Source organism: Myotis yumanensis, unplaced genomic scaffold (genome assembly GCF_028538775.1).
Source record: "Myotis yumanensis isolate MYYU_CA2020_CCGP unplaced genomic scaffold, mMyoYum1.0.hap1 SCAF_2, whole genome shotgun sequence".
In the NCBI taxonomy this organism is placed as follows: Eukaryota; Metazoa; Chordata; class Mammalia; order Chiroptera; family Vespertilionidae; genus Myotis; species Myotis yumanensis.
This window is the reverse complement of record NW_027223753.1, coordinates 70,217,754-70,239,403: the sequence shown is the minus strand read 5'-3', so window position 1 is coordinate 70,239,403 and position 21,650 is coordinate 70,217,754. Positions and strand designations below refer to the sequence as shown.

At 45.4% G+C, this 21,650-nt stretch overlaps 1 protein-coding gene across 1 annotated transcript in view; it reads left to right on the top strand.

Moving 5' to 3' along the window:
• Positions 1-21,650, top strand: part of TGFBR3 (transforming growth factor beta receptor 3) — a 202,100-nt gene that overhangs the window by 73,477 nt on the left and 106,973 nt on the right. Inside the window, exon 3 of the mRNA XM_070405583.1 lies at positions 10,662-10,846. Within this exon, the coding sequence (XP_070261684.1) occupies positions 10,662-10,846 (185 nt within the window). The remainder of the gene's footprint in view (positions 1-10,661; positions 10,847-21,650) is intronic.

The following is a 21,650-nucleotide window of genomic DNA, read 5'->3' as shown; positions in this document are numbered from 1 at the left end:
TATGAAGCAACAGTACACTAATTTATTTTATATGTATCTCTAGGTCAAATGCAATTGGATTGAATCTAACCCTAAACTGATACCTCTGTTTAGATTTTATTCTTTCAAAAATCACTTGTTGATCCACACAGCAAAATCCAAAATTTTTGACTTTTTGCATGGCATGTTTTTAAAAATCAAGATCACAAAATCCCCCAAAGCCTTTAGCAAACTAATGTCATTTTGTTTTTTTGCTTTTATACCCACATTAATGCAAATTATTGGTTTTAAAAGTTTTAAAAAATCTTCCAGTTCTAGAAATGTTTGTGTGCACACTAGAGAGAATTGCCTGGAGCCCTGAATGAAATTCGCTGTAGACTACATTCCCTCTATTGTTAATGAGGCCATATAAAAAAGTTATGTTTATGGTTTTGTAAAATGACTTTTAGAAATCACTGATCCTCACGTTATTATAGGCCTCTTAAATTCAGACTTAGGAAAAATATTTTTCTTATCCAAATAGCTGATTTGTTTCATTTTTATGAAATCTCATAAGCATCACTTTTTCTTTTACCTTGGCTGTCAGGAAGCTCAGAGCTAGGTTGGATGCTCAAATTAAGTAGTTTCCTTTAGTTAAGTGCTTCAATAAGATTTCTTTCTTTTCTTTTCTTCTTCTCCTCCTCCTCCTCCTCCTCCTGCTCCTCCTGCTCCTCCTCCTCCTCCTTCTGTCATAGCCACTTTTTAATAGATTGGCAGCTGAATTGGATTTTCTGGGCCTGTTTTTGTTAATTTTTTATTAAAAGCCCCTCAATTTCCTTTCTAGAAGTAGTTGAGTATATAAATAATAAGGGCATATATAGCATGACATTTTGGTTAGATCATGAAATTTTCTAATAGAGCCCACTGAAACTGGGGATCCTGGTCAGACCTATCTTGGTACATTAATGTGCATCTTTAGGATCGGAAGCCATGGCAGAACTTGTCTGAAAACTATGAAGGAAGGGAAGAGAAGGCCTTTTCATCAACTAGTTTATAACGGCCTCTCAAAGCCTGGCTTGGCTCAGTCGTTGAATGTCAACCTATGAATCAAGAAGTCGATTCCCGGTCAGGGCACATGCCTGGGTTGTGGGCTCGATCCCCAGTAGGGGGCGTGCAGGAGGCAGCCAAATAATGATTCTCTCTCATCATTGATGTTTCTATCTCTCTCTCCCTTCCTTTCTGAAGTCAATAAAAATATATTTAAAATAAAATAAAAAACCTACTGGGTGATAGGGAGGATATTGAGCTCTAATATTCTGACTCCTAATGCTTTAAAAGAAGGTTGAGATAGATTAAAAAGTATTCTTTTTCAGAACACATCCCATAGTTGAAGAGATGGTCATAATAAGTACAGTTACATGATAATATAAATGAGTTACTTCTAAGAACAGTCTTCTGGGGCAGATACTATTATAACTCCCTCCCGATAGCAGAGACACAGGGCGGTTAAATAATGACCCCGGGTTACAAAGCTGAAGTGTGGCAGGGCTGAGATATGGTTCCCTGGTCCATAGAGAATTAGGGTTTTGTTTATTTGACTGAGGAATTCATCACCCAACAAGTATTTGTGAACACCTGCCACATGCCAGGCGCTGTGCTGCGCACCGGGATCGACGGGATCGGCAAGAGAAACATGGTCCTTGCCCTCATGGGGTTTCCAGTGAAGCAGAAGATGCACAAGCACACGCCCACATTAATGAGACAATAGATCTGTAACTAAAAGCTGATATTGGCTGTAATGGAAAAGTATAACGGGTATAACAGGTTTACAGAATCTCTGAACCGAGGTACAAAAATGTGGCTCTGCATCAGGGTTACTTAGCTGGGCACTATCCTTCTGTCTTTCTGAGGCTCAGTATTCCCCGGTCTGCACTGAGAGTCCCATCCATGTGCTGCTTGGTTGGCCCACAACTGATGCAAAACCTGGAAACCCCAGCTCATCTTTTTCTTTCTTATCAGACACCAGCTTTCTAGAGGTAAAAAAATGAAAAAGTTAGTCTAGCCACTCTCTTGCATATAAGTTGAGGTATGAGAGATGAAGGAGTTTGGTGATGGCATCCCTCAGGGTTAATGGGGGGCAGCTTTCCAGACTTGCCACAAAATAATGCATTTGTAGGAATCCTATATAATAAAAGACTAATATGCAAATTGTCCCCTCGACCAGGAGTTCAACCGGGAGTTCGACCAGGGGTTGGGCCTGGTTGGCCAACAGCCCGTGGCCCCTCCCCCTAGCCAGCCCCACCCCTGGTTGCCCCCTCCCACTCCAATCTGAGTGGGTTGGCTGGACCCCACCCGTCCATGATTTCATGCACCGGGCCTCTAGTTAAATTATAATTTTTATTGGTTATGAGTCTAAATTATGTATAATATTTTAAACCTGGATCAATTAAGTATTTTCCATTTAATAAAGAAGTATACGTTCTTTTTATTATTTTGTGTGTCTCAAACTCACATGATGGGAGAAAACAGATTCTATTTTCTCTCATTCTCCAAATCTTCAGATTTGTTGTTGGTCTCTGTGCTGAGCCATTTACGCAATAGCATCCCATAAGTTCTAATCTCCTCATAAATGAGTAGTGTGGCCAGTGTCTCCTTCATTCTCAGCTTCCTTTAGGTCTTAGCCCAGCCAGTGTGGTTCAGTGGTTGAGCGTCAACCTATGAACCAGGAGGTCATGGTTTGATTCCCAATTGGAAACATGACTGGGTTGTGGGCTTGATCCTCAGTAGGGGGCTTGCAGGAGGCAGCCAGTCAGTGCTTCTCTCTCATCATTGATGTTTCTATCTTTCTCTCCTTTTTTCTTCCTCTCTGAAATCAATTAAAAAACATATTTTTTAAAAGCACAGGAACAGCCAAACCGGTTTGATTCAGTGGATAGAGCGCCGGCCTGCGGACCAAAGGGTCCCGGGTTCGATTCCGGTCAAGGGCATGTACCTTGGTTGCGGGCACATCCCCACTGGGGGGCGTGCAGGAGGCAGCTGATCGATCTCTCTCATCGATGTTTCTGGCTCTCTATCCCTCTCCCTTCTTCTCTGTAAAAAATCAATAAAATATATTTTAAAAAAACACACAAAAAACTAAAAAAAAAAAAAAGCACAGGAGCAGGTGTACTATCTTGTAGAGTGAAAGTAAGCAACAAGAGAGTCAGCCACGATGGAGGGAGCCAGATTACCCCTTTCCTGATTTTGGGAATTCCTGGGGAAGAGGGGGAGAGAAACATGGGCTGTTCTCACCTTTGGGAGTTGCACTTTCAGAGTGTGCTCAGATAACAGGAATTTTTTCTCTAATATTGTACATAGTTTTATTTTAAATCTTCCCAGTACAACTCTTAGAAATAATTTTTGGGGAGTAATGGCTAGGGAGTCGTATAAGAACATCCTATCTCAGATAGTTTATTAATCATTCTAAAAGCTCATAAAGAAAACATTTTTTCCCCCAGTTGTAGAAAGTGTTTTCATTCATTTATTTCTCTTCCCCCCAGGGAACTGTATGTCTCTAACAGTACTTGAAATTTGTAAAGAATGTGTATGTAGAGTACCTCACTGGATCTACAAGTCAAGCCTGTCATAGAGTAAGAGAGAGGGAGAGTATGAGAAGCTTAAAGACAGGTCAGACAACTAATAAGTGACAGATCTGGGTCTAAAATGCAGCTCTTCTATCCCCTGGTCCCATGTTCCTCTTAGACCACTGGGTCTTTAATACGAGCACTTTTCCTGTGCCCTACCCAGTGGTGACTTCTGGAACATGCCCTCTCTGCCTCCTTTTCTCTTCAGGTTATAAACAGCCGCCCCTCCCCGCTTCCAAACCGAACCACCCCCACTTCCTCACAGAGCTGTCTAAACTCTCCTGATAACCTCTTGGCTGTATAGAGGAATCCTGCTTAGATGGAAGAGTGAGCACCCTTGGGAGCTTGGCACTTCCCAACACTTGGAGAATTTAGATTCTTAAAGAAGCTCTGCCCATTGTTTTCCTTTGAACATTTAAAAACACCCTTGAACAGGAAATTCTCCAACATGGTTGTGCCATGGTTTCAGCACAACAATAGACAAATATGCACTGGCTTTCGGCCCAACAAGCTGGCAGTTGACTTCTTGGAAGAGGGTCGGTTTGTCAAGAGGAAGGTTTGGATTTAGATATTCACTTGGAGCTTGAGAGAAACTATGGTAAGCTATAGAAAAATCTGCTATAGAAAAATCCGCCCCCACCTCCCCCGAGAAATCCATATTAGAGGTTTTAGGACTTTGTCTTTTTCTTACCAGGGGTACGCTTCGGCCTTAAGCCAGGTTTGATTGCTGAAAAACCCAGGTGGGGGCTGTGGTAGAAGGGCCCGCTTTGGATTTTACTGGTGGTACATTCCGCAGCTCTGTTCCCAAGGGGCTGTGGCTCCAGTGAGTTGTAATTTGAGATGGTATAAACATGAGCACATGTTGTGTACCCTGCAGGCCCTCCTGAGCCCAGGGCCTTCCAGGTGTTTTTTTCTTGGAGCTTTGCTTTTGCAAGGTATCCTAGTGTTTGTCACATTCCCTCCCATAAAGCTCAATTAGAGCCAGGCTGTGCTATTGGCTGGGAAACCATCTCCGACGCTCTTTCTTAGGGATTCTTGCGCCCCGTGGGGGTAGAAGGGATTTGCGGCTCAGGGGCAGAATGATCCTGCAGTGCCCAGCTCCACAGTCTGTGGGAGTTTGTCCCTCTTTGCAGCTGACAGCATTGCAGAATTCCCTGTGGGACAATAACAGAAACCCTTATTAGCCAGTGGTGTTGTTGGAATAAAATCTCCCCACTGCAGTGTTTTGGTCCCAGGCTGTAGGGTTACCCCTTGACTCCCTCTGCATCTTTACCATTTTTTTATTACAGCTGAACACACGCTCCTCATTAGTACCCTGGGTGACATGGGGAATCAGAGTGCTGGAAATCGTGCGGAATAGGTACCAGATGTTTGTGTCAACGTGGTATGCATTGGTATTTAGAACGCGTAAGGATCACATTTATTAAATGTGAAAATTACTTACTATATCCTCTCCCAAACAATAACTACCCCTCCCCGCCCAATATTTGACTCTGTTGCATGGGGTGTGATATTAATTTCTTTGGGGACAGATTAAATTTAAAGTGTGTGCAGCAAATGCATCTGTTCCCAGATGCTTTGTCTGTATTATGTCAAGTCTCCGGGCTGGCCTGCCGCCAGCGTGGATGTGGGGGTTCTGTAACTGAGACTGGAATGCTGTGTTGTAGCAGAAGAACATAATGAAAGGGTGAGTCTATTTGCATTTTTTTCTTTAAGTGGAACTGGGAATTTAGACATTGATGTTATAGCCAGATTTTAGAAACATTTCCCACGTGCAGATAAGCAAGCATTCGTGAAAAAGAAGAAGACATTTGGTGAAATGAGAAATGAGCTTGTTTTCTCATTAAGTTTATGAAGTCTGTTAAGTCAACCGAAAGGTTGCAAGTGCGAACCAAGCAGCTTATTATATTTTATCAGACATGAGTTAATATGTATGTTTGGCCCAGAAGTATGTTCACCTAGTCCCGAGGTGAAGGACTGGAAAAGTCATGGTAGAAGCAGGCAGTGCCTTGTCACGGGAAGAGCTTGGACCCGGAGTTTGAGAAACCCAGGTTCGAATCCCATCCTGCCAGGTATTGGTGGGGTGTGATTTTTGGCAAGTCACTTAACCTCTCTGAGACTCAGTTTTCACAACTCCAAAATGGGTGTTTTGACACTGTCTGTATGTGGTGGTATGAGGATTAGACATGATATGTGCACAGCGTGTGGCCCAGACAAGGAGCATGATAATTTTATTATTTAAGAATCAAACCCTGGCTCATTAGGGGGATGGAACCCTACTGGGTTCCACCATTTGCTTCACAGCGTTGCTGCGGCCCCACTGCTGAACGCAGGGCCCTGCTTTGTGAAAGCGGCTGCTTGGTCGGGGTCACCTGCGGAGTTTCTCACCACAGGGTTTACTTGGATCTGTGCTGTCTTTGGTCCGTAAATGTGTTTAGTTAATAGAAGCAGCAACTTGTGGGTGGACAGAGGCCGTATGTCTGCCCTGGTGGCTGAGGAGGATGTCCTGAGCTGGAAATATGGAGTCTGACTTCAGGTTAGGAGGGAGGAGAACAGGTCAAACAAAACAATGCACGAGACCTTGAGATCAGGTTGCTGAGTAGCCGTGGAGAAGGATCAAGTCAGCTCAGACTTTGAGGCCAAGAGAAAGTTAGGCTGCTTTGGAAATTACACCCAAAGAATCCGGGCAGGGCAAGTGCTGGATGCCCAGAAGAAACGGGAATATCTAGATTGGGAGCAACAGTGAGGACTGTCTCTGGAGGTGCGTTACTGCCAGGAGGCACTTGACTGAAACGTGCGCCCAGCTCGGTGGCTGGCAGCAACCTACTTACAATGGGAAGGAAATCTGTTCTACCCACGTTACAGAGCTTCTGGGAGGTCTCAGACAGTACCGGGTCTCTAAAATGCCTTTTGCTTAGAAAGCACGGTGCAAGGGTAGCAGGAGCGTGCGTCTGGTGTTGCTTTCAGCCAGCGTTTCTTCTGCATCACCGTGCCCTGGTTCGTGCTGACTGTGGTGAGGAGCGCCTGCCGTGCTGATTAGCATCATCAGCAGGGCCCGTTGCTCGCTTGCTTGCCGACTGTGGGGTAGAGATTGCTCAGGGAAGGAAGGGCTGTGGGTTTCCAGCGGTGGCCACAAGAAAAACTCCCAGCCTTCCGACGCTGTCAGTGAGAGCCTGAGCTAGCAGCTCCGGAGCTCACAGGTCACCATGAAAGTGAGCAGATGAGTCAGATGGGGTTTCGGAGCATGTTTGTGGCTGAAGCACTACACTTGGGCCCCATGGTGGTCAAGCGAGAATCAAGGCGGCCTCGCTGCCTCGCGCATCTGTGGGAGAGGCTGGGGGTGGGTCACCTGGTTGCCCGGTGGCAGTTTTTCTAACTGGAGACGGGTCTGGCATTGTGTGGGTAGACTGTGGAAGGAACCCACTGTGGGGCAATGGGAAAGGATAGGAGACTGGTTCACGGAGGTTGTCTGTGGCCACAGGAGGAGGGGTAGGAAGGCTTGGGGTGGACCCAGGAGGTGGCAGGATGAAGCTGGGGCCTGCCTGATCTGCTGATGGGGGAGACAGGATTATTGTGCCGTTGGGAGAAAAGGGTCTTGCCAGGAGAGTGTCTGGGTTAATAGGATAAAAGCAGGTTTGGGTTTCTGTCTTCTGTGACATTTGAGGGTGGGGAAGCCCCAGCTGGAACTTGATTTTTTTTTTTTTAAATATTTTTTTATTGATTTCAGAGAGGAAGGGAGAAGGAGAGAGAGCTAGAAACATCAATGGTCAGAGAGAATCATTGATCGGCTGCCTCTTGCACACCCCCCACCAAGGATCGAGCCCGCAACCCAGACATGTGCCCTTGGCCAGAATCAAACTGGGGACCCTTCAGTCTGCAGGCCGATGCTCTATCCACTGACCTAAACCAGCTAGGGCTGGGACTTGATTATTAGCAACCCAAAATGCCACCTCCTTTATTTCATGATTGAATTTTCCCCTTTATTACAAGACTAGAGGCCCGGTGCATGAATTCGTGCACAGGTGGGGTCCCTCGGCCTGGTCGGCAATCAGGGGCTGATCAGAACCGTCTCACCCTGTCCCAATCAGGGCCTGCCAGGGGGAGGGACTGCGGGAGGTTGGCCAGCTATGGGAGGTTGGCTGTGGGAATGCACTGACCGCCAGGGGGCAGCTCCTGCACTGAGTGTCTGCTCCCTGGTGGTCAGTGCGTGTCATAACAACCGGTTGACTGGTTGTTTGGTTGACTGGTCATAACAGTCGCTTAGGCTTTTATATAGATTGAAGCTTCGGCTATTAGGTAGAGTAAAAGAACTCTAGGATAGAGTCCCCTATTGGTAGGAAACCCATTGAGCATGGATCACCTTGTGGTTCTTTCCCCTTTCCTCTCTTACCACCTTCCCTCATTGGTATTTGAGTGATGCTGTGTGCCAGGCATCATGCTGATACAAGGGACGGAGTAATGAGCAGAATGATCGGATGCTGTTCTTCTGCAGCCGCTGGGTGTATGCAGACATTAAACAAATCATCGCTTGGTCAGAGTGTACCCTGTGCATTCTTCCTGCTTTTCTTGACCTTGGACTGACTTGTATAAGCCGTGGCTGGAACTGCAGCCCGTCAAGTGGGGTCTGCCCTGTCCTGGACTTGGTGGGACAAAGAGCATAGACTGTAGATGAGGCATCCTCATCCTCAGCTCTGGGGACATCCCCTCTCCGGCTCCCTCCCTCTCCGTGGGAAACCTTATCCTCTTGTGTTTCCAGGGAGTGTTTGCTTCCACCCTGGTGTGGAGACGGGCAGTGTGGAGATTTAAGGAAAAACCTGCTGGATGATGGTAGCATGATCAGGAGGAGGTTGCAAGCCTTTTTACAGATGTGTTTTGGGTAGAACCGTAGCCCAGTCAGAGCTTTGAACATAAAAAATGGAACTGAAATGTATTCTTTATTTGCGCTTAGTCTGTGATAATGACCAATTCAGGGTCGGAGGCTATGAAACCAGTTGGGAAAGGCTCTCCAATTTGAGCAGCCATAGCCGCTGTGTGTCCCGAGTTGAGTAGGAGACCCTCTCTCTGGAGCCCTGGGATGTGAAGTGCACCAGACATCCCACTGTGGCTGGTGAAGGCAGGAAGGGAGCAGCACGGGGCAAACCTGCTCCTACCGTTTGCCTGTGTGGGAACTTCAGGGAACTGTACATTCAGTACTTTCTGCCTTTGCTGCTGTAACATCTTCACTACCTCTTCGAAAGCAGCTGGACGCAGTACAGGAGCACGGAGGGCGGGAGTAATTATTTGAGAAGGTCCATACTTCATTGCAGAAGAGATGACCATTGCCAGCCTACAGCATGTCCATGAGCTCTGAAGTAGACTTAGCATGCCAGGCAGGGTATAGCAGCGGGGGTGTGGGACCGCCCGGCTCGGAACTGCATTTGCATTTTGGACCAGAGTTACAAGCCTGGAGGGCATCTTTCTTGTGTAGAGGTCAGGAAGACCTCATTGGAGTGCACTCAGGCTTTTTACTGGGTTCCATTTGGTAGGCTGAGGTTTAGTGGGCCCTGTCCCAGTCTCCCCAACTATCTAATGGGGATAACACCGAGCTCACAGGGGTGTGTGAGGTATACGTATGGAAGGTTCCTTCTTCTTCCTGGACATCTCTCTATCAATCCAGCCCATGTGACATGAGGCTGAATGGAGTGGGTTGTACTCACATCACTGTAGCAATCTGTTTTCCATATCAGTGCCTTAGAGTCCAATCCAAGGACCTGGGATGGTGCTCTAATCACTGATCAGAGAAGGGACCATTTTTTCTTAAGCTCAGTGATTCATTTAACAAATATTTTTGGAGCCAGGCACTGTGATGGGTGTTGAGGATATAAAGATGAGGAACCCACACCCACGGCCATCAGGGAGGTCACACTGGATTTGCAAAGACAGATGTATACACTCGTGGTTACAATATGGAAAACGGAACAGCAGTGCTGGGCAGAGCAATTGTAAGAGGACAGAGAAAGAGGACCTCCCTCAGTTTGGGATGTTTGTGGTGGGGTTGGAGTTACAGTGGAAGAGAGATTTGGGTAAAGGGCACAAGTTTGAATAACGGCATGGAGTTGAGAAACATCTGGTATGTTTGGAGACCGTTAAGCTGGCTGGTGTTGCTGCAGTGGGCAGGGGGGGAGGCTGGAGAGATTGGAAGGGGCTGCATCAGGAAAGGCCTGCGTGCCAGGTTGAGGAGCCCAGGCTTTATTCACAGGCCAGCAGTTCTCCAGGGGCAGGACATGCTGGGGAGCAGGGAGGGTCTGCATTTGCATTTGGAATAACCAGTGAGTTGAGTGCCCTGGGTTAGATGGACCATGCTTGTATAGAAGGCGGCTTGGAGAGCTTGACACCCCAGGCTTCTTTTAGGAAGATCTATGTGGTCTTGGGACAGAGACAATGAGGGCTACAGGAGGTAAAGGTAAGAGGGATGCGCCTATTTAGGATTTAAGGAGGAGAATGAGGAAGCAGCAGCCACTGGTGACCAGGCTCTGCTCACATCCTGCCTCTCTTGAGAGGGTTTTCAGACCTTTGACCAGACTTTATTCTACACTCTGGTGCTATTTGCCTCCACTCATTGCATCTTATTTTGTATTGTTCTTACATTTATTTTGCTTCGTCTAAGGAGCAGAAGCACCTGAAAGGTCGGGATTTAAACTTCTTGGGATATCCTTTTAGGTGTTTAATATTATTTATGCATAATGTCATTGGAACTTCAGGCAATTTATTTCATTTATTTCTGGTTTTCTTGTGAGAGGAGAAGGGAGAATTAAACACAGATGTCAAATGGGAGGTTTCCTCCATCCAAAGGAATACATTCATGACTTTTGCATCTAAAAGGGAATTGAAGTAATCAAATACACATCAAAATCATCCAAAAGGAATTTAAGAGATTGGAATTTTAGAAGACTAGGCTAGCTTTTTTGTCGTTTAGTTCTGGAAACAACTTACCTGGAGGGACTCCTTGGGTGGGCTGGCAGCGGCTTGTCCATCCGGAACAATTTGATTGTGGTGCAGTCGATTGTGGTTTCTGACGGGTGTTTGTGATTCCGCCTGCAGGTCCAGAGCCCAGTGCCCAGTGTGAACTGTCGCCGGTCAACGCCTCCCATCCGGTCCAGGCCTTGATGGAGAGCTTCACCGTCCTCTCAGGCTGTGCCAGCAGAGGCACGACCGGGCTGCCACAGGAGGTGCACGTCCTGAACCTCCGGGGCCCGGACCCGGGGCCCGGCCAGCCACAGAGAGAGGTAGGTACAGGCGCCAGCTTTCTACCCATGAACAAAGGGTCCTTTTCTTCCATTCAGGGTCTAACAAGGATGATCATGTCTGAACATACGTGGGGAGGAGGATACAATGTACACTCGAGAGAGAAGGATTTCAACTACCAGATTGCTCTCTGGACTGGTCAACTCTAGGATTTCCCTCTCTAGAGATTTTTTCTAACTTTCCTGGCCCCTCCCATTGGAAAGAATATTCTTACGAATTTCGTCTTTTCAACATGGCTATGAAAGAACAAAATTGGGTGCCATTGCTTTGTCATTGTAAATGTCTTTCCCATCTTCGCCTGTGCTCCATCTTTCTTCTTTCTTTGCTTTGTCTTATGCACCTGTGGCTCCTGCAGGGTGAGCCAGGGAAATGGGAAGACGCTGGAATCAAGATGACGACACTTGGTACTTACATGAAAGGCCCGGGGGGGTAGCTTCTTATGCTGTCCCGGCTGCTTTTCAAAGATGGTGGTGGTCTTGGTGGTGTGGTGATGATCCAAGCTCCTAGTGACTCAACATTTACTCGGCCCTCAGCACTGTTTGAAGCACTTACTGCATTTACTCCATGAAGTCCTATCATTATCCTCATTGTCCATGTGACAGGCAGGCGCACAGAGAACTCACTGGCTCAAGGTCAGTGGCTCAGAAATGACCTAGATTGTGAGCCAAAGGGAACACAGTTGTCAGTCTTTCAGTTTTTGAGCTTCTGTGTGTCAGAAATGTTATCACTCAAGTATTATCTCTCCAGGGAGAGAGAAACCACAAAAAATTCTGATCACAGTGAAGTGTAGGAAAACTAATGTAGAACAGAATTTATTTTTGAACTTTCTTCTGGTCAAGAAAGTTAATTTCCAGAACCATTTGTTTATGCGCCTCAACCACTCCGCCTTTTTGGGGGAGCGGAAATAGGAGAGGTGAGGTGTCCAGAAGGAAAAGCAAACTGATTTTAATCCTATGAAAGTGTGCGGAGTTGGCTCCTTTCAAAGACAAATCATCTAACCTTTCCAGCTACATTGGAAATTATTGTTAATGCTCTTGGTTGCTTGCCATTGTAGCTGCAACACATATTTCGGGTCAGATTTCTTTATCCCAGTAATATGTCTTTAATTCTTAACTTATGGGGGAGAAATGGTGGTGGGAGGAAGAGGGGGGAGGAGGAAATGCAGTTCCTAAGAAGCGCTGCTGACTCCAGCGATTCTTAAGCAGCAGTAATGACTCATTTTATATATGCTTCTCAGAGGAACCAAGGAAAAAGAAAGTTCGAGTTATTACAGAAGCAGCAACAGGAGAACATTCTGGTAGAGTTGCTGACTCTGAAAACAGATTCAAATAAGACTATCGAAGCAAAAGAAAAACACCTCAAGGAATGACAGCAGCTCTCCCACACTTGTCTTTATTATGTTAGATCAACGTGGAATTCACTTTAGGCCATAGCAGGACCTAGGATACATACCAGTAAACTTAGATGGCGCCAGGGGACAGTGTGTTCAGTGAGGAAATAAAGAAAGCGTTTGTAGGGGGTAGTCTCTAAAGCTTGTTTAAAAAACCTGGCCATTCTTCATCTTCCTTCAGTATTTTTATTGTATGTGTATGGTTTTGGGTAAGTGATTTGAAGAGATTTCTGAGACTAGGCAACTAAGGGAATTGTGTTCTTTCTGTCCTTGGGGACTTTTAAGAATTAGATGGTTGTAGTTCAACCCTGTTTGAAAACAAGATGGGATGAGTGATCTTTGGGAGTTTCACAGCTCAGAGCTGCACTCACGTGGCGGACTGCGTGTTTGATATGTAGGGGTTGGTGTGGAGGACATCAGAGCAGAGAGGCCGGGACAGAGAGAGTGAAAGGGTTTGCTCATGGGTGGTAAGATGAGGATGGAGAAATGTTAAATCTCTCTCACCTTCTTCATCTATGACTGTGGAAATACATTACTGCACTCATGCCAACAGTTTTTAAAAATCATTTAAACCATATGATCCAGCAATTTCACTCCAAAGTACATACGTACTCAAAAGAAATGAAAACATATGTCTACACAAAAACTTGTCCACAAATGTTCATAGCAACATTATTCATAATAGCCAAAAACTCGGAACAAACCAAATGTCCATCAGCTGATGAATAGACAAATAAAATATGGTAGAAGAATATGCTGGAATATCATTTAGCAATAAAAATGAAGAACTGATACATGCTACAACATGGATGAACCTTGAAATGCTTTGCTTAGAGAAGGAGGACAGACATAAAAGACCCCATATTGTATGATTCCATTTATTTGAAATGTCCAGAATAGACAAGTTTATGGAGCTAGAAAGTAAATTAGTGATTGCTTTGGGCTGAAGGGCAAAAGGGAGAAATGGGAGCTACTGCTGAGTGCAGGGTTTCTTTGGAGGGGCGGGGGGGGGGGGGGGGGCGGGGCGCAGTCTGAAACGTTCTCAAATTAAATTTTGGTGGTGGTTCCACAGTTGAATATGAATATACTAAATACCATTGGTATAATAACTTAATCAATAAAATAATAAAAAAAAATAAAAGCCAGATCCCAAGTAGGCAAGATAAAAAAAATAGATAAATACCATCGATAAATGTGAATATACTAAAACCCATTGAATTATACTTTAAATAGGTGAATTTTATGGTATGTGAATTTTATCTCAGGAAAGCTGTTTAAAAGAACCAATCATTTGACTTGCCAGTAATTAGTCCATAAAGTTTACTTTAGCCGTACTCACTTTTTTAAAACCAAGATTGCTTTCTCTTCCAACCTAAACTCACCTAACTCTTCCTTATTCTCTCTGGGTGACTTGCTTTTTATAGATATACAATTCTATGGTCTGGGCTAAAAATCACAGCCAATCCATTTTGGGGGCAGTAGTGGGAGGACCAGAGGCAGCCTTGTTGCGTGTCTCTACCGGATGTTAAAGGCAAACACTTTTCCAAAAGGAAATGATAAATGTTGTTGCTTATAAATTAGCAGAAAGAATGCCACCCTGGCTCCAAGCCATTGTTGGATGACAGCTATAGTTGTTTTTCATGGTGTCCTCCTTAAATGTGAGGGAATTACTAAATCAACCCTGTTTCCCCTCGGCTTGTTGGTGCGTGATCAGCATGAAGACCCGTTATAAATCACGCCTCCCTAACACTTGACCACATTCATACCTCCCAGGCACCTTAAGGTTGCTCGTCAGCTGAGAGAGGCTGCCCCTGTTCCTGGGTGGAGGAGCTGACAGAGCCTTTACCTGAATGCAGTAACCACAGCAGGTTGACAAGATCCGGGGAAACAGTTTCTCTTAAGTTAGATAAACAGTTTTATAGGCGAGCAGAGAATTTGTATCAGAAACCCACTTGCCACAATAAGGTGTGCAAAGCCGTTTGGCCGTTGGCTTCCCTGCTGGGTTCTCATCCGGACAGCACAGACCTATCGCTGTAGTTGTCATCTGAGACCACACCTCTCATTTGTCATCGTTGGTTTTGCACACAACAGCCTCCGAAGGGAACAGGAAACTGGAAAAGGACTCCCTGGCCACAGAGAGCAGAAGAGGGAAACAGCCCCGGGATGTCAGCTTTGTCTTTCAGAATCAGCAGGCGGGTGGCACAGAGCTCACCCTAAAAACCAGCGCCTTCTGCTCTTTGACCTCAAAGTAAAAGGCACCCTCACCCCCACCCTCTGTCGGATTTTGGTCCCTCCGGTGGTGTTTCCTGTTTCTGAGAGGGGGTACAGCACCACCACTGGCTTGTTTACAGTAACATACTTTCATTAGTTGCTAGAATGGCGACAATTTTGTTTCCTATCATCTAATTTTTACTGCTTTTATGTGGCGAGGTGTCTTTTCTATTTCCAACCTAATTGCTTGCGCATTAGGAAAAGCTGCTGAGGATCAGCCCCTGGTTAACATGACATACGGATACAGACAGACCTCCTTTCAGGGCGCTTGGCTGTATTGTGCTTCACAGATGTTGCATTTTTTACAAATTGAAGGCAAGACCCTCCGCCAGCAAAAGGATGACGACTCGCTTTATTGCGGCGGTCTGGAATCACACTCATGAGATCTCTAAAGCAAGCCTGCAGAAGATATGGGCGTTTACATTTCTGTATGTGTTTTGACATAAAGAAGCGACTGTTAACGGCATGCCAGTGACTGGCTGCAGGGGTGGGGTGAGGATCTGGAGGCTTCGTTGTCCTGGGAAAGGGGCCAGATTTAATAACTTTATTGTCAGAAAACTCGGAACCCTCCTTGATGCGTTTGCTTATTCTCTCCCTCATTCCAAAAAAGGCTTTGGGATGGGCTTACAACAACAAGCCGTACCAACAGCATAAGCAGAAATGCGAAGTGAGGACAAAAGAAAAAAGAAAAGCGTAGTTTGTTAGCCATGTGGGTGAATGTGGTCGATATGGTTGGGTTTTAAATTTGGCTCCAAGCTTCTTGGCAGGCGGGACCGAGTGGGATGTGTGGTTCATCACACATGTGGCTCCAAGTCAGTTTTACTTTGTACCTTCTCTGAGGACTGGGGCGTAAAGCCCTCAGTCTCCTGGTTGTTTTTGAGGGCAGGAAGGATCACAACGGAGAGAAAGAGAAGGAAGTAAACACATCTAAAATGCTAACTGTTCTGCTTGCCTCTGGACAGCTCCCTTATTGCCACTCTCTCCCCTCCCCATCCCCCATCCCCCCACTCCCCACCTCCCACCAGATAACAGTAACAGCTATGGTGGTGGGGGTGGAGAGGCGCCTGCTGTAGGCCAGCCACCTGTGCACTCTTGTGTTCTGGCTGCCAGGCCTCATCAGTCTGAAAGCGGGGGAGGCTTGAGGAGGTTGAACCATGTCTTTGGACTCAATAGTCCAAGCTTTCCCCACTCTTCCGTCCACTCCCCTTTTCCTTGTAGCTCTTACCCTGTCCTGTCTCAGTTGGCTCTACCTGCTGGGTGAGCCAGCAGATCTCCTACCCGGGTTGGGGTTCGCACGTGGTCTTGCGATCGCCTTTTCCAGTGCTCAAAGTTCCTTTCTTTCCCTTCTTCATTTCCTCGCTGTGGCTTTGGGGCCGTATTAAGATTGGTCTGTGTGTGGCAGTGTCTCTTTTTTTCTTTCTGGTGTAGAAGGTTATTACTTAGCTCAGAAGCCCTGCACTTGATGTGGCCATTAATACCAACACTACTAGTAAATGCCGCTCCTAATGGTTTTCACAGTTGATCATTTTCCTCCTCCCCCCATAAGGCTTTCAGCTGCCTTTACAAAAGTAACTCGCTCGTTCTCTGCTTCTAATGCACAACTTCTTGTAACCAAACTTGCTTGGACTGTCTGATAAAGGACTCTTCCTGCTATGAATGAAATGCAAGAGCTTCGGTATGTGGAGTTGCTATCTGATTTGATGTGTTTCTTGCTACTTTGAGGAATCTGGCAGCTCAGGGGTTCAATATTTTTGAGGATTGCACCTACCTGTCTGAATGTCGTCTTTCCCCTATTTCTGCAATATAAGTAGGTGGACATGTTCTCTCTTTTCCCTCCCACTCAGTTATAGATAGATCAGTGTGTGGGGTGGAGGGAATGGGTGTGTGGCTTACCTTTTTAACCACTACCGCTACAAGAACTAATGCAAAATTTCAAGACAGGCTTTTTGAAAGTACATATGTGAGAGCAACATTTTCTCTCTCTCTGTCTGGGGCAATTTTTCCTCCACTGTTATTCATGAATGCCTTCCCAGTGCTAGTCCTGTGTATATGCAAAATAAAATAATAATGATAATAAATCAAAACAAACTCAAGGCTATGTTTTAGAGATCTTATAGATAGTATATGCTAAGCAAGCGTCAAAATGAATCCCTCAAACACAGACATGGAAAGTGGTGAGATGCAGTTACTAAACAAATACCTTCCACATATAAACACTGCCTGGTGCTCCTTTAAATGAAGGTTGTTTTGGAAATCACCCCGGACTGACAGGTAAGATTACCTCTGAGCTGGCCACCTTGTTGCAGACCTACAGCAGGTAGACCAGAAAGTTACACTGACAACAAGGGTCACACTTCCCAGAGGCTTCCCTCCCGTATTCCCTCCCTCCCTCCTCCCTTCCTCCATTCATTTGAGTGTTGCTATGGAAATTTTTTCATTAACTTGATTGGCAACTGAATTGGACTCACATAGGATTGGAGGCCCTAAATAAATAAGACAGTCACCTTGTTTAAAAACAATTGCCCATTCACTTGAAGATACTCAATGCGCTTAATTTTTTTAAAAACTTACTTTATTGACAATAACAAAGTTCTATGTATGTATTTATTTATTTATTTATTCCTCACTCGAGGATATTTTCCCATTGATTTTTAGGGAGAGTGGAAGAGAGAGGGAAAGACAGAAACATTGATGTGAGAGAAACACATCGATTGGTTGCCTCCTACATGAGCCCTGACCAGGGCCCAGGCCGGGGAGGAGCCTGCAACCAAGGTACGTGCCCTTGACCAGAATTGAACCCGTGACCCTTTGGTTTGGCTCTATCCACTGAGCCAAACCAGCTAGGGCTTCAATGGGTGACCCCTTGCCGGGCAGTATGGAGGTGCCAGGATTGGACAGAGGAGCAGGGTTGGGAACAGCCGGCTGCTGTCTCAGCAGAGGACAGTGTCTGCCAGTTAGAATTGGCCATGCCAGTCAAGGATGGTTTCTAACACACTGGGGCAAGATGTTCCATCTGAAACTCAGCTTTCGAGTAGGAATTCTCCAAAAACTCAGCCATGGAATTTTAGAAAAAGTGAAAGCAGAAATCAGAGTGGTAAGCGTAAACATCAGGGTTTAGCAAACAAGCCAGGACATAAGCGAAGCAAAGGAGTTACAAGTTCTCATCAAGATGCTGGCTGGCCACACTGCTTAAATCCTGTCACTTCACAGTAACACCCAGAATCTGTAAAATTGCCCTAGGAAGGCACAGAGGGACCGGGTCTGGTTGGACGCTGCCACTTTAGCGTGAGGTAATACTGGGTCAAGTTCTTTGCCGGGTGGCGGCTGGCCGATTGAAAGGACCTCTTATTGTTGCCTCTTCCCCAGTCTGGAGGAGACACTGCCTTGTCCCCTTCTCAAATGTGTCCAGCAGCAGCGCTTTCCAACCCGTGTGGTGGTTGTCTTTTATGGAAGTTAGGGTTACAACCCTGACCCATGCTATCGTTGCTATGGTAACTTCTCTTTTCAAAAATTGTATAATTTCCTGAAAATGTTGTTAGAAAATGCTTCTATAAGAGCATCCTCCACGTTTGAAAATGTGACTTTTTGCTCTTTTGCTAACTTTTTGGAGAGTACTTTAAGAAGCAATAGACCAAAGTAAGGAGCAGGTCTACAGCCTGAGAGCCAGATGTGCCGCCTGGGCAGAAGCCCAGCTTGTGCAGAACATCCAGAGACCCAGCCATGCGTTCTTGTTTCCATTGCTGGTGAGCCATCCTGACATTTTGTTTGAGAATAAAAAGGAAATTTACAGCTAATGTCTGATTTAAATACTCAAACTCTGCAGAAGTATTTATAATATTACTTTCAGTCATGCCCCCGCTGTGTTTTCTAAATATTTCTGTGAAAATTAGACACACATTTAATTAGTTTTCCTTTTCTTTCTCCCACAGTGGAGGGGCCATGTGTGAACTTGGTCCTGCTGATCACCTCTCCACACCATCTTATTTCGCTTTTCCTTGCCTTTCTCACTTCTTGAATGGGTGAAGGTCTGTGTGCCCTGCCCTTCCCTTCTTTCCTCTCTGCAGCCTGACTGCTGGTCTGAGCTTATCTCTGGGGAGTCCCTGATGATGCCCTTTTGACCAACTCCTGGGATGCTGGGACCGGAGAGGTGCCCTAGAGACCACCTAGTCCCAACCACCTTACAGAGGAGACCAGGACCAGCGGATGAAGTGATGACTTATTCACTGCCAACTAAGAAATGGGTGCCATTGCTGGGTGGGAACCCAGGGGCCCCTATCCTATCGCTGAGTTCTTTCTACCGCAGTGCCTTTCCCCGCTGATACTCCTTCTCAGCTCCTTTTCTGAAACCTCTTTTCTGGCATCTCTCTCTCTGGGTTTTAGGATGTTACCTTAGTCTGGTTCTCTTTTTATCTTTTTAAAAATATATATATTTTTATTGATTTCAGAGAAGAAGGGAAAGGGGGAGAGAGAGAGAGAGAGATAGAACCATCAATGATGAGAGAGAATCATTGATCTGCGGTCCCCTGTTCATCCCCTACTGGGGATCAAGCCTGCAACCTGGGCATGTTCCCTGACCAGGAATCGAACCATGATCTCATGGTTCATGGGCGGACGCTCAGTCACTGAGCCATGCCGGCCAGGCCTCTTTCTATCGTTCCATCTGTTTTTCTGTTTGTTTCTCAGCTTCTCTTTCTTCCTTCTCAGGGGTTCTTGGCTGAAGGGCAGTCCTCGGGTCTTGTTTTCCTTTGTCTATGCTCCCGGGGTTGGTCCGTCTGTTCTTGGTATTTCGGTTGTCACCTCCATGCCAGAGACTCCCCAGCCTCTCCAAGCTTCTCAGATGAAGCTCCAGTCAGGCCTCTGAAGTACCTTACCTCTCAGGATGTACCTCAGGCTCCCAGGTGCCTCAGGTGCGGAGGAGGAGTGGCTGTCAGTAAGGTCAGATAGTGAGTTAACCTCAGCTATCTAATTCTCTGAGCCTCAAGTTCCTCATCTGCCAAGTGAGATGATAGTAGCAGTTCTTAGAGGGTTCACTGAGGACTGAGAGAAGTTTCTATGGCACTTAGGGCTGGCGTATGTGCCTGGGACACAGGACATGATCAAATACTAGCCCTTTTTTATATTTCTAAAATTGAATGTAAGAATCTTCCCAAGCCCTCTGCCACCCTAGTGCTAGCTTATTAGTCCAACATCCCTATACCATCAATGTCACTGCTACCATCTGTCTTGGGATTTTTGAGTCATCTGGGATTTACTCATTTCCTTCAAACCTTCTATTTGATCAGTCACCAAGTTTTATTGACATTTTCTCTGCAATTGCTCTTGAATCTCCGTGTTCCTCACCACTGACCCTGAAGCTTCCTTATCCTGTCTCCTGGGAATGGCACCTTCACGCCCTAATTCTTTCAGTCTGGCTCTCGGACTACTTCATAAAACCAATTTTCTCTAAAAAATACTCCCATAACTCATTTACTTGTCCATTCATTTATAGACTTATTCAATGAATTATTTATTGAGATCCTATTGTGTGCTAGGTAGACATGCTATTAGATTCTTACTCATCTTTATATCTTCATCACTTCTTGGCCTGTAAGAGAGAATAAATTCAATACAATATGACAAATAATATGACCATTTGTTATAAAATTAATAAAACGTTGTAGGATCCTAACAGAGGCAGTGGTAATTTTATCTGCAGGGGAGGGAAGGATACCCAGAAGAGAACACTGATGAAGGGCTTGAAAGTTAAGTAGAAGTTGCTGTGCAGAAGAAAAGGAAGGCCTCCACATACACAGAGGGAAGAGCAGAAACTATGTGTGGAGGAAAGTTCTTTCATATACACGTGTGGCTGGCATACAGATCGGGGAGTGGCAAGCTATGGCCTTTGGGCCAAGTCCTGCCTGCTGCCTGTTTTTGTATATATAGGGTGTCCCCCCAAAATGTATACACACATTCTGAATAAATATAAATGCACTGTTTATGAAAATATTTTTCATTTTCAAAATTGAGCTATCAGCTACTAAAGTATTACATTTTTTGGGACACCCTGTATATTATTTACATACCGTAAAGTTCACCTGTTTCAAAGTGTATGTGTCAGTGATTTTTCATATACTTATAGAGTTGTGCAGCCATCATCACAGTCTAATTTTAGACCATTTTTAGCACTCTAAAAGGAAACTCTGTACCCATTAGCAGTCACTCTCCATTCCCCGTGTTCCCAACCCCTGCTTTAGGCAACCACTAATCCACTTTCCTTCTTTATAGATTTGCCTATTCCAGATATTTTCTTTCAATGTAATCTTGGAATATGGGAGACTTTCCTAATGCATTTGAAGTTCATCCATGTATTAATGATTTCATTCCTTTTTATTCCTGAGTAGTGTTCCATTGTATAGCTATACCGCATTTTGTTTATCCATTTGATGCCTGTTTGGTTAGTGAAGTTTAATGGAATCATAGTCACAACTGTTCCTTTATGTATTGTCTGGGGCTGCTTTTCCCTATCGTGGCAGAGTTGAGTAGTGTTGACAGTAGTGTCGCCTGCACGGCCTACAAAGCCTAAAATATTTATGATCTGGCCACTTGCAGACACAGCTTGCCAACCCCTGGGATAGGATGGCAGCGGTGGTGAGGACAATGGTCGTGTGGGCTGGGGCCAGGAAATGGGAGATGAGAACAGAATGGCAGCACGAGTAAGGATTTGGACTTAATCCTGTGGATCAGTCTTTCTCCAGATGTGTGTGGTACATGAACCCCCTGTGTCTGAATCCCTTGGAGACGGGTGAGTGCAGACTCCTGAGCCTCACTCCTGACCTTTCAGCTGAATCCATTGCCCCACACCTCTTTTCTTAATTCTCCCCGACCTTCTTTCTTCATTCTCTCAATCCTTTCCATGTTAGAAGCCCATGCGTAAGTCTGAACTCTTCAGCAAACCCTTCCTGATTCCTTAACCCTCCTCTACTTCCCTTTTTCTTTTTCTTTTTTAAATATATTTTTATTGATTTCAGAGAGGAAAGGAGAGGGAGAGAGAGGTAAAAACATCAATGATGAGAGAGAATCATTGATCGGCTGCCTCTCCCATACCCCTTACTAGAGATTGAACCCACAACCTGGGCATGTGCCCT